At 47.4% G+C, this 13,388-nt stretch overlaps 1 protein-coding gene across 1 annotated transcript in view; it reads right to left on the bottom strand.

Annotated features, from left to right (window-relative positions):
* The window catches only part of LOC126540572 (rifampicin phosphotransferase-like), a 119,050-nt gene that overhangs the window by 86,098 nt on the left and 19,564 nt on the right, over positions 1–13,388 (bottom strand). The window contains exons 4-6 of the mRNA XM_050187411.3: positions 6,263–6,328; positions 3,925–4,035; positions 2,149–2,261 (exon numbers count right to left, since the gene is read on the bottom strand). Coding sequence (XP_050043368.2) covers positions 2,149–2,261; positions 3,925–4,035; positions 6,263–6,328 — 290 coding nt within the window. The remainder of the gene's footprint in view (positions 1–2,148; positions 2,262–3,924; positions 4,036–6,262; positions 6,329–13,388) is intronic.

Here is a 13,388-nt window from a genome sequence, read left to right as displayed (position 1 = left end):
TAGCCACGGTCCCAGCAGCTTCTCTAGGCTCACTAGCCTGCGATCGAGTCTCATGGCGTTTGACGCCGGTCGGTTTCTTGCCTCATAGTAATTGTGGCACTCTTAATGCAGACGACCAGTCGACCAAAAATTGCGGACCATGGGATATCGGAATACAATTAGCTTCCCAGTAGCTTGTATCAGTAGTTAGCAAAGCTGTTTATCAGAATGTTGATCGCATATACTTATAGAAGCTGGAAATACGAACACCAGGCTGGGTTGTGAGCCTGCGGATGTATTAGTCTTAGGCTGCGGATATACTTGTATTAGACCGTGGAATATTTCTCAGATCCCAAAGTCCGTAACCTTATTTCGTCGGTGGTACATCTTCATCTCCGCTGCCACGTTCACAGTCAGGGTTTTGAACGTGTGTGTGTGTGCGTGTGCGTGTGCGTGTGCGTGTGCGTGCGTGCGTGCGTGCGTGCGTGCGTGCGTGCGTGTGTGTGTGTGTGTGTGTGTGTGTGCGTGTGCGTGTGCGTGCGCGTGCGCGTGTGCGTGCGTGTGCGTGTGCGTGTGTGTGTGTGTGTGTGTGTGTGTGTGTGTGTGTGTGTGTGTGTGTGTGCGTGTGCGTGTGCGTGTGTGTGTGTGTGTGTGTGTGTGTGTGTGTGTGTGTGTGTGTGTGTGTGTGTGTGTGTGTGTGTGTGTGTGTGTGTGTGTGTGTGTGTGTGTGTGTGTGTGTGTGTGTGTGTGTGTGTGTGTGTTCGCGCGCGCGTTTTATAGGCGCTTTTTGAGATATTTTGGTTTATGAAATTCAATCAGGGGATCAGGAGAAAAGACGGGGAATGTGGGAGATGGAAATTCAAGAGGATGAGCAAAACGTGAACAAGGTGAATGCAGGAGCCAACGTTTCGACAAGTGGACTTGTCTTTGCTTTCCTCGTCACAGTATATATAGGTGGGGTTCTTCTAAAGGGGAGGGGCTGTGAGGCGGGAGGATGCGGAAACGAGGGAAAATGTGTTAGCGGGTCTAATTTACAGTAAAGGAACGCTGTGTGCAAGGTCAAAGCCAGGGCACAACCCCCCCCACCCCGGTCTGTCAACGCACGTGCGTTAGCCGGTATGTCAAGGGCGTCTGACACACCGGCTGACAAAAAAATATATATATAAAGGTAAGGAAAGGGAAAAAAAGAAAAGGGGGGGGGATACGCCAAGAAATCAAACGAAGTGTTGTTGCCTATAGCTTGAAGTTTAGCCTAGCGAATTTCAAAGCTCCCTTTGAAATGTTTATGCCTATTGGTTGCCATGTCTTGAACTTATGGATAAGGTATGACTCTCTGTACTTTCTTTCTCATTCAGAACGGAAATTTGACTGTAAGATGTAGAGTTTAAGTTCATCAAAGTTATGACCTGGTTGGTTGAAATGCTCGGCGACGGCTTTGGGAAGCTTTTTAGCTGTGTCCGCGCGATGTCCGTTTAATCTGACGTTGCTTGATTGTCCTGTTTCACCGATATATTGTTTCTTACAGAAGGAACATTCAAGCATATAAATCACATCCGAACTTGTACAAGTGCTATACAGATCTGAAGCCGTACCAGTTCTGTCGAACGACGTTCTTCTGCTTTTGTGGGAAGATGCGTGTCTTAAAATGTAACGTCTTTCGGATCTAGTTATATCTGTGTGGTCGGTTTTTATGATGCGCCTAGTCGTGTTGTCGCATCAGCGACAACATCATAAGGTGATTACATCCTTTTTTTTCGTTTTCATTTCATTTCAGAGATAAAATTTGGCCAATCTTGTTTTCACAAGACACCGAACAATAAAACAATGCGGGCCATATAAAATCTTTTTCAGCAGGAGAATTTCAAGCCATCGCAACTAATCCATCGCTCTGCAATGTTTCTGCGTAGTTATGTATATGTGGGGGAAAAATTCTTTTTTTTTTTTTTTGCTTTGATCTGTCCGTGAATGTTCTTTTGTTGCTGTCAAGTTGCCAAGAGTGTATGCCAAAAGTGCTAGGAACAAGATTACGATAGAATGTTGGATGAAATCATACACTGCTATCTAACACTGCGAAGCAAACAACGTGCAATTTTACATTCCAACGCTACAAATGTTTTTTGCATGTGCGACGTTGCAACCGGCGCATAATTCTCAGCGGCAAGCACCCACCTTGGTTCCTGATTTTGTATCCCCAAAGGCACAACTCTCTCCTTTCGCCGTCCACTATGACCTCTCCGGACATCATGCCAGCTTGATCGTACGAATCCATTTCATTCGCCAGCCTATTATAGGACGAAAGGAAAGCGATTGAAGCACATCCATCTTCTTTATTTAGGTCGAAATTTTAATGTCCCTTTCACTTTGCGTAAACACATTCCGCATACAAGGAAGAGTACCCCAGTAAGTGGCATCTTGAAATGATCACCTCAAGAAGCAAGCGCCCAGGCTCAGACTCTACACCTATTAGACCACTGTAATCACCCTCTATAGATTCTTTTTTCCAATCTGAAAAAAATTACTTTCAGCATTTTCCGAGCAAATATGAGTCATCTCAAATGCAATTTTTTAACGGGAAAGCGGTACCTTCTCTTCAGTTTCTTGGAAAGTGCTACTGACTGAGAAAATAACGGAGCGTTATGATGTTCGAGGATGCCCATGACGTGGAGCTTTCCTCACGCATAGACTTAGACAACGCCGTAGCTTCATCGCGAAGAAGTCACAATGAAACACAGCACTGCGGAGCGTTTCTGCATTCTTAAGCAAATAAGTGCCCATCGCGGTGGTTCAGCGGCTGAGGTGTTGCGCTCTAAGTAAAAGGTCACGGGATCGAGTCCCGGAAGCGGCAGCCGCATTTAGATGGGGGCGAAAGGCCAAAACGCCCGTGTCCCGTGCATTGAGGCACGTTAGAGAACCCCTGGAGGTTACAATTAATCCACTCTCCCACTACAGCGTGCCTCATAATCAAATCGTGGTTTTGGCACGTAAAACGTCAGAATTCAATTCAAACGAATAAATCTGAGAATGGTGCCAATGACGTTTGCCGGAATTCTGAATCCTTACTGACATCCAGATCCACTGGTTCGCCATTAATAATTGGCTTAAACTTTAACATAACAGTGTAATTTACTCAGGAACCCACGAAATGAAAAAAAAACGATAAGCCATTTTGTAACTTCAAATGCCTTAAAATGATGCTTTTATCATAATTACTTTATCTGCAGAACCGTCACGCTGAGTTTTGCGTCTTTACAACAGCCAGTCATGAGCATTCAAAATTATAAATCCCCGGTTACACAACCAACGCAGTATATCATTCTATGGGAACAACTTGAGATATGTAGTTAGCCATGCGGCGAATCAAGATCAAGTCCCTTCTAACACGTTGCAAGCGTACTCCTGTCGTGGTTCGGGTCGTTTGACCTTCACTACGTGGTTGGCTGTGGGCACGAACGAAATTGTTTCTTCCTTTGCGCTCGTAGTGGGCACAGAAAGTCAGCTAACACATTTCTTATATCTATAAATTAGTCTGCCGGTACGTTGTTACAAGTAAAGGAAATGGGACTCAATGAAGCCTAGACACGTCAAAATTCCCTTCAGAGTAGTAGTTCTTCCGGAAACGATTATCTTCCACGAAAAAATTAACGTTAGGTAAACCCTAAAATCCGAAAACTTTCCCAAGCGCTCAGGCTACAAAGTGCCCTTTCTTTTCGCTTGCAATGTGCTGTTATGTAAGCGGGAGCTATCCTGTTTGAGAAATACGGTCAACGAACTAATTTACAAATGTGGGTGCTTCAGCATCTCTTCCCAGCCAATCAAGAGCACTGCCATTGCTCGTGTCGAGAACAGTTCTCCCTGTGGCTTGCTAGGGTTCCCTTTTTTGGAGGTGTCAACCTATAGTAAACGGGAACCCATAGCAAACATACATACCTCGTAGGCCATGCTTACCTCCTGACACCACGCAGCATCTGAAGCGTCGATCCATCAGCGCAACTTTCTGCCAACATAGCTGGCGCAAGCTCGGCTGGTTGCTCCAAAGTGTGTGACACGGCGGACCAGCTAAAGGAAATTTTTTTTTATATGAACAAAGAAAAAATTAGATGGTCTTAAACTAATCTGTAGGGTGCTCTTGTCGCATAAAGGTTAGGTGCAGGTGTTGTATTTCCTACAAAATATTAAAATTGCGCAGCAGTGGACAAATGAGTGGAATGTAACATGCGCTCGTGGAGGAACCTGTGCAGTGTTAAGCATAACATTAAGTTGGGACCATGCATTATCTGTGGCAGATAACTCACCTGCAGTCCATACTCGACGTGGCCGACGTTAATCTCATGGAAAATGCAAATGCGCAATCGACCAAATAATAATAAATGTGCAGGGTGACCGAAAAATACTGTAACGTGTTTTGAATTTCATGTTATTTATTATTGTTTGCATTTTTCAGAATCAACGCTGATTTTTTCATGCCACTTGTGTTTTTCTAAAGTAGAGCTACCAGTTTTACTGCCATTGGTGCAATATTTTCCAGGAAAAATGGGCTCTGAAGAACTGCCATACTCCATTGTTGCCCACCACAGGCTGGGGATGCCTATTCCGAAAATTTCAAAGATGCTTAAATTGCACAGAGTCCTAGTGTATCGTGTCGCCAAACGATTCCAGGAGACAGGAGGTGTCAAGGACCGGCCGCGAAGTGGAAGGCCTCGAGCTGCAAGAACCAATGAACTGAAATTGGTTGTCAGCAAGAAAGTCAAGCGAAATGTCCTGAGGAGCATGCGAAAGCTCGCCCGCGAGCATGGAGTTAGCAACTCCGCCATGCAGTTACTTGTAAAAGATGATCTGGGACTCCAGGTGCGCAAACCAGCAAAAGGCCAGCTGCTTACGGACCACATGAAGGCCTCCAGATTGGAAAAGTGCCGCAGAATGAGGCAGCTGAGCCGCGGCGAAGCCCTCAAACGGGGTCTCTTCACAGATGAGAAGATTTTCACTATTGAACCGGCCTGGAATTCACAAAACCATCGAGAATTGGTGCCAATCGGGTCTCCTCGAAATGCTAGAGTGGAGAAAACCCATTTTCCAGAGAGCGTCATGGTATGGAGTGCAATTTCAGGCCTTAGGAAAACCAAGCTTGTTTTGTCCCAAACGGAGACAAAATCAACGCCGTGACCTACCGTGAGGTCATCGTGGAGGACGCCGTCATACCCTGGGCTGAAGAAAATGCAAAAAACGTTGACTGGCGGCTGCAGCAAGACTGGGCACCTGGGCCCACGGAGCGAAGAAAACAATCCAGTCGTGTGAGGCGAATCTCCCTGGCTTCTGGGGGAAGGATGTTTGGCCGTCCAATTCCCCTGATCTCAGTCCTTTGAACTTTGCTGTTTGGGGTATCCAGAAGCAAAAAGTAGGTTCTTTCAAGCACAAATCCATCGAATCCCTGAAACGTGCTCTGCAGAAGGCCTGCAATGAAATCACTCCAGAAGGCATCGAGGCTATTTTGAAAAATTTCCGAAAGCGTCTGGAGACCTGTGGAAAAGCAGAACGCGGACATTTTGAGAATCAATTGTGAACTGTTTTGCAGAATTCAGTGCGCTTACAAATAAAAAAAGCGCACCTCAATTGGCTTGTTTGACGAAAATTTATTGTTCTCTTTTCACGTTACAGTATTGTTCGGTCACCCTGTACTAATTAACTCGGTAATCACTAACATTACGGCACATATGGCACCTTACGAATTGCGGCCAGTGAGATTGCAAGGCATATTCACCTGGACGTGTTTGAGAATCGCACTGCGTTTAAGACATACACCGTGAAACTTGCGGTAAAAATGAATTAATGTTAAACTTTTTTTTTACAAACCACCATTTTACGCATTGAGGCATAAGAATAACTTGCATAAGAATCTCGCCGCACACTTTTCGATTGAGTATATCGAAATTGGCATCGTCCTTAATATTCGTTCCAACTGCATATGGGTTGCGGACTTACAGGTTCCAATATGTAATTTGTAATAAGAGCGGTACACTAATTCAATGGAAATGTACTTAGTGAATGTTGGTCAAATACCCAATTATGCATTTCTATTCTCGGGCAAGTAATGTCCGCCTCTTTGAGCACTCCAGCTCAACGACTACAATTATGCTATCAGCCACAGGCGTTTTCAGAAAATTCTGTGTGCTCTAAAGAAAACACCCGGTATAAGAAAACAAACAAGGTTTTCGTCAGCCGATGCAGCATTTTTCATTATTGAAGTGTTCAAGCTCATGAAGCCCGTAATGTGCAATTCAATACTTACATGAATCCAAACTTCACGTGAACCTCTGATTCCGCAGATGTCATACTTGTGCCTTCAGACTGCTTCCTGCAGAGGGAGAAAGTAGACTGGATTCTAACCCCCTGCACAGTCGGCTCGGATAATACGCTTCATCATCCATGTGTAATAAAAACATTTGTGAAGATTACGACAATGGTTCTTCCTTTTAGACCGTTGTGTGCACGGACCTATAACATATTTTAAGCCGGCCTGATTTTGACAAAGCGCATCATCACTGCATCTTAGGTTTTTTTTTTTTTGTCATAAGCAAGAACTTATCTTGAGTACGCCGTTGCCTGTCTTCGAAAGACTGTGCACGGTTATTTCCGTCAAGGGAATATAACACGTCAACGACAACTGACAAAGGTGCCTCCGAAAAACCCTTCACCTGGTTGGAAGGTGGCAGCAGTTCGAGAGACTTTCACTGTGAGAGATTTCCAAATTTGTGAAGCTGCTTTAATACTGATGATATTGGTAACGTTAAAGAAGGTATGTAAGCAATCAACAGATAGCCACCTGCATAGCACTGCCATTGGTTTTAATCTGGCTGTAAACATCATTTTTCTTTATTTGGCCCATTAAGGTATTTGCAATTATGAGTGTGCGCAGCCTGTATCAGAGGCCTTCCACACCCAGAAGAGTGGCACCCAATAGCTTCGCTTTTATTGAACTACTTTCCAGGGACATACAATCCCCATTGCTTGAATATTTTCGAAGTTTATTTATCAGATAAATACATTGGCGTAGACAAGCGGTGGGCATGGCACGATAAAAGCTGCATAATGGTAGCTTTTATCCTGCCATGCCCACCGCTTCTGCACGCACAATGGCAGCTTGGCTGGAACCACCTCCCCGTAAACAATAGGCAGCAACAGGGAAAGATATGCGTTGCACATAGTTAAAAATTAAATTATGGGGTTTTACGTGCCAAAACCACTTTCTGATTATGAGGCACGCCGTAGTGGAGGACTCCGGAAATTTCGACCACCTGGGGTTCTTTAACGTGCACCTAAATCTAAGTACACGGGTGTTTTCGCATTTCGCCCCCATCGGAATGCGGCCGCCATGGCCGGGATTCGTTCCCGCGACCTCGTGCTCAGCAGCCCAACACCATAGCCACTGAGCAACTACGGCGGGTGTGTACATACTTGTGGCAAGGCTAATATATATATATATATATATATATATATATATATATATATATATATATTGACGCGTGGACGATGGGAGCACTAGAGGACTCCGCCTATAGTGGGTCAGAGTGAGATTGGAAGACGTGTCTCTGCTCTGTTTGTTTTTGAACAGATTGTCCTGTTGTTCATGAAGAACGTCTCCCTGTGTTCTGTCCACGTTGTACCGTGACACTGGTGGAGGTGCTGGGTACTGACCGCGTCTGATGCGTCGGAGTCCTTCTGGGAGTCGGTCATCTAGCCCGGATGCACTATCGCCAGTTACGACACCGGTGCATCGCTTTAGTCGTCGACTGCTAGGCCTTGCCCCGGAGTTCTCCGCTCTTCAACCACCTCTCTCCAGGAGCTGCACACATTCCGCAATGACCGAAACCAGTCCAACACAAGCACCCCAAAGCAGTCGGTTTCCCAGTCCACAACAGGTAACCGTTCTGCATCCGCTGGTTCCCGATCGCTATCGCGGAGCAGTCTTCGAAGACATTGAAGACTGGCTGGACAAGTATGAACGCGTCGCACAGATTAATCAGTGGACCGAGCAGCAAAAGCTCTCCCACGTCTATTTCGCCCTTGACGACACTGGCCGTACTTGGTTCGAGAACCGCGAAGGTAGCCTCACGAGCTGGCGTGACTTTCGGCAGAAGATCACTGATACCTTTGCGAGTGTCGACCGACGCGACCACGCCCAGCAAATAATGGAGCTTCGCGTGCAACAACCTAATGAGTCGGTCACAATGTTCGCTGAAGACATGGCCCGCCTCTTTCGTAGAGCCGATCCGAACATGACCGAAGATAGGGGTTGCGCTACCTCATGCGAAGTGTAAAAGAGCAGTTGTTCGCGGGGCTTGTGCGCAATCCGCCAGTCACTGTTACTGAGTTTATCAAAGAGGCTACGCCTATTGAGCGGGCCCTTCATCAAAGATGCAGGCAATACGATCCACTGTCCACCAGCACTACAATCAATGCCGCCGCAGTGACTACCGAGTATCAGAACTCCTTGCGTGAGTTGGTCAGAGAGCGCATCAGAGAGGAAATTCAAAAGATCCTGACACCGACACTAGATAGACCCGTCGCGTCAATCGCCGAAGTGGTGCGTGATGAAATCCGGCAGGCGTTCCCGGTAACCGATCTTCAAGACCACCAGCGACCCCTGAGTTACGCTGCTGCTGTCCGATGTCCACCACCGGTTGCAACCACATCACCGTACCAGCAGCCTCCGACAGCCGCTCCTTGGTCGTCGCCGCAAGAGGAGGCCGTTATGCCGCTTCAGTCATACCGCCAGCCGTCGTTCGCCGCGTCTTGGTCACCGCCGCAAAACGACGCTACGGGACGGCCGCAACTTCGGAGAACCGACGTATGGCGCACTGTCAATAGGCGCCCACTCTGTTTTCACTGCGGAGGCGCCGGCCATATTTCGCGTCATTGCTGGCATCGTGACACATCATTTCGACCTTTTCGTCCGTGGCCCTATGGTCGACGTGCAAATGACGACGCCATGCTACGCCGCGATGACGCTGCTTTTCAGGGACCCCCAATAGCACACCTGAATGACGAATCCGTGCCCAATGATCGGTCCGATTTCGGCCGTCGGTCGCGCTCTCCAACCCCTCCACGTCAGATGGCTTCATCTACTGGACGTACTTTTGCGGAGCTCCGAGGACGAAGGTCGCCCAGCCCACGTCGGGGAAACTGAAGGCGGCGACCTCTGGGGGCAAGGTTGCAGGCCCGCCGCAAGACAATAAAGAGCCCCCAACATTCTCGCTGCAGAACGACGTGAAGGCGATAGACACTGAAGAAATTGTGAGCGCCGACATTGATGTTTTCGTGGACGGGCAACCGGTGACAGCGTTAGTCGACACTGGTGCCGACTTCACTTTAATGAGTCAGAAAATCGGCCTCCGCCTGAAAAAAGTAAAGACGACATGGACGGGACCTCACATAAGGACGGCAGGCGGCCAATTACTGATGCCTACTGGAAGATGTACTGCTAGAGTTAACATCGGGGATTCTTTTGTGGCCGCTTTCATCGTCCTTCCTGTATGCTGCAATGATTTGATTATCGGAATGGACTTCCTAAAAGAATATGGCGCCGTAATTAACTTCCCGGACCGCATGGTGACGTTTTATAAGAGCTCCGGTTTAGTTCATTGTTTATCGCCGCAGCACAACTGCTTTCGTCTAACAGAAGACGATGTCGTCATCCCCCCTCAATTGTGTGCCCTTGTTTCAGTAGCATGCGACATACCGTTTCGTTGCGAAGTAGTTGCCGACCAAATAACCTCGTTGTTGTTTACTCACGGTATCTCGGTCGCGCGAGGAATCGCGAGGAATGTCACCGACGGGCGCACAAACCTGTTGCTAAAAAATTTTAGCACAGAGCGACGGCACCTTCTCAAGGGCCCATCTGTGGCTTATTTTGACGGCGTTGCGGATGTTCGTGGCTGCTGTTCACTACTCGAATAAGCGCCTACGCGAGACCCAGCTCCTGCACTTGACGTTAGCACTGCTTTGTCGGAGCACGAACGCGAGCGGCTTCTTACGCTATTGGCCAAGTTCAACGACTGTTTTGCGTCGACGTCCAGCGTCGGTCGGACGCCTCTGACAAAGCACCGAATAATTACAGAGGATAGGGTAACACCAATTCACCAAAATCCATATCGTGTGGCACCTAGGGAACGTGAAGCCATACAACAAGTGACACAAATGCTTGAAGATGACGTGATCCAACCATCAACAAGTCCCTGGGCATCTCCTGTAGTTCTAGTCAAGACAAAAGACGGCAGCTTGCGTTTCTGTGAGGACTACCGAAAGCTAAATAAGGTGACAAAGAAAGACGTATACCCGCTTCCCCGTATAGATGATTCACTCGACAGGCTTCGACAGGCACGTTACTTCTCTTCAATGGACTTAAAAAGCGGATATTGGCAAATCGAAGTAGACTCGAGAGACCGTGAAAAAACTGCTTTCGTGACGCCAGATGGCCTATACGAATTTAAAGTCTTGCCTTTCGGTTTGTGCTCTGCCCCTGCTACGTTCCAACGCCTCATGGATACTGTACTTTCGGGTCTGAAGTGGAAAACCTGCTTAGTATATCTCGACGACGTCATCGTGTTCTCCGCAACGTTTGAAGAACACCTCGAACGGCTTGAAGCGGTTCTGCAGTCCATACGGTCCGCCGGCCTCACCCTGAAGCCGCAAAAGTGCCACTTCGGTTTCGAGGAACTGCAGTTTCTCGGTCACATCGTCAGCCACACAGGTGTCCGGCCGGATCCTGAAAAAATTGCAGCCGTCGCACAGTTTCCCGTACCATCCGACAAAAAGGCTGTCAGGCGCTTCCTCGGCCTCTGTGCCTATTACCGGCGGTTTAATGCAGACTTTGCGCGCATTGCGTCGCCGTTAACTTGCCTGACGAGAGACGACGTTGCTTTTGTATGGGGCGACGAAGAGCAAGGTGCATTCAACGACTTGCGGCAACGTCTCCAGACACCTCCAGTGCTTGCTCACTTTGATGAGACCGCTCCTACATTGCTCCACACTGATGCCAGCAATGTTGGCTTGGGAGCTGTTCTTGTGCAGTGGCAAGAGGACACAGAAAGAGTGCTTGCCTATGCAAGTAGAACACTCTCACGTACGGAGGCTAATTACTCCACAACTGAGAAAGAATGCCTCGCCGTGGTATGGGCGGTTATGAAATTTCGCCCATATTTGTATGGCCGCCACTTCACCGTTATCAGCGACCACCATTCACTATGTTGGTTGGCAAACCTTAAATATCCTTCTGGACGACTGGCGCGTTGGAGCCTAAGGCTGCAAGAGTTTAACATGACTGTCACGTACAAGTCGGGGAAACGACATACAGATGCTGACTGCTTGTCTCGATCGCCGATAGCGTCACCTGCTCCGCCCGAAGAAGAAGACTCAGCTTTTCTTTGTGTTATGGATACATCCGCCATCGCGCAACAACAACGGGACGACCCTGAGTTGCTTGAACTAATCAATTACTTGGAGGGAAGATCTGCGAAACGACCTAGAGTTTTCACAAGAGGACTGTTGTCGTTTTGTTTACGGGCCAAGGTCCTTTACAAAAAAACTTTTCTTCGACCGGGTCCCCCTATCTGCTTGTCATTCCTGCAGCTCTTCATGCGGAAGTACTTCAAGCTTGCCACAACGAGGTGACTTCTGGTCACTTAGGCTACACGCGAACATTAGCCAGAGTGCAGCAAAGGTACTACTGGCCGAGACTTACCACCGCCGTGAAACATTACGTTAGCACTTGTTTCGACTGCCAGAGGCGCAAGTCGCCTCCGACGAAACCAGCCGGCCTCCTACAACCCGTCCAGGTTCCTCGAAGACCATTTGATCAAATCGGAATGGATATTTTGGGCCCACTCCCTACTTCTACTGCAGGCAATCGCTTTGTTAGCGTCGCAACCGACTATCTCACACGTTACGCTGAAACAAAGGCAATCCAGAGCAGCACAGCAGCCGAGGTAGCGCGCTTTTTCATTGAGCATGTGGTGTTGCGACACGGTGCGCCAACCGTCGTAATAACCGACCGAGGAACCGCATTTACGGCTGCACTTTTAGATCACGTCTTGCTACTAAGTGGAACGGCCCATCGAAAGTCCACCGCCCACCATCCACAAACCAATGGGTTAACAGAGTGCTTAAACAAAACAATTGAAGACATGCTCCCCATGTACGTGGATGTTGATCATAAAAATTGGGACGACATCCTACTTTACATCACCTTTGCATATAACACGGCGAAACAAGAGACGACGCGCATGACTCCGTTCTCACTTGTTCACGGACGGGATGTACGAACGATGCTGGGTGCGATGCTTCCACACGACTTTGACGACACTGATACGGAAGCCGATGTATTTACGCAACGCGCAGAAGAAGCTCGGCAGCTCGCCCGCTTGCGGATCTGCCAGCAGCAAGACTACGACGCAGGCCGCTACGATCTTCACCGTAGAATAGTTACCTATGAAGTCGGCGACAGAGTGTGGGTTTGGACACCCATACGGAAACGAGGCCTCTCCGAGAAACTGTTAAGGCGATACTTTGGACCATATCGGGTATTGCAGCGCCTCAGTGATGTCACCTACGAGGTCGTTCCCGATAATCCCAACTCTACGCGGAGCCGCACACACCGTCCTGAACTTGTGCATGTTGTGCGCATGAAGCCGTATGTGAGCGAATGACTATGCTAGCGGCCTTTACTTTCCGCAAGTGACATTTCTTGTTTAGCATCGGGACGATGCTCTCGTAGGGAGGGACAAATGACGCGTGTATTCTATGCAGACGACGACGACGACGATGGGAGCACTAGCGGACTCCGCCTATAGTGGGTCAGAGTGAGATTGGTCGATGACGAAGAAGACGTGTCTCTGCTCTGTTTGTTTTTGAACAGACTGTCCTGTTGTTCGTGAAGAACGTCTCCCTGTGTTCTGTCCGCGTTGTACCGCGACAATATATATATATATATATATATATATATATATATATATATATATATATATATATATATATATATATATATATATATATATATATATATATATATATATATATATATAGCAGAAATCAGAAATGACCATTTTGAAACGGTGAAGCAATACTTTTCCGGTGACAAAAAGAAGGTTAACATTAGCAGAAATTTCTGCAGTAATGTGTTCTTGGATATATGACGTATGTTTACATCATTTAGATTGCATTTGTTAAGCGTTGAGGGAAGACAGTAGAAGAGTGCTTGAAGGCCCCAATTAGGCATGGAACTGCCCAATGTTCAGTGTATAGATTTAGACGAAAACCAGGATTCTCTTACAAGCTCGCAATGTTTATAATATGATTATTACCAATTTTCTCCAATGATTTACACAATATACTATTTATTTATTTATTTATTTATTTAT

The sequence above is a fragment of the Dermacentor andersoni genome, chromosome 2 (assembly GCF_023375885.2).
Source record: "Dermacentor andersoni chromosome 2, qqDerAnde1_hic_scaffold, whole genome shotgun sequence".
NCBI classification, from domain to species: Eukaryota; Metazoa; Arthropoda; class Arachnida; order Ixodida; family Ixodidae; genus Dermacentor; species Dermacentor andersoni.
This window is presented reverse-complemented; position numbering and strand designations above follow the sequence as displayed.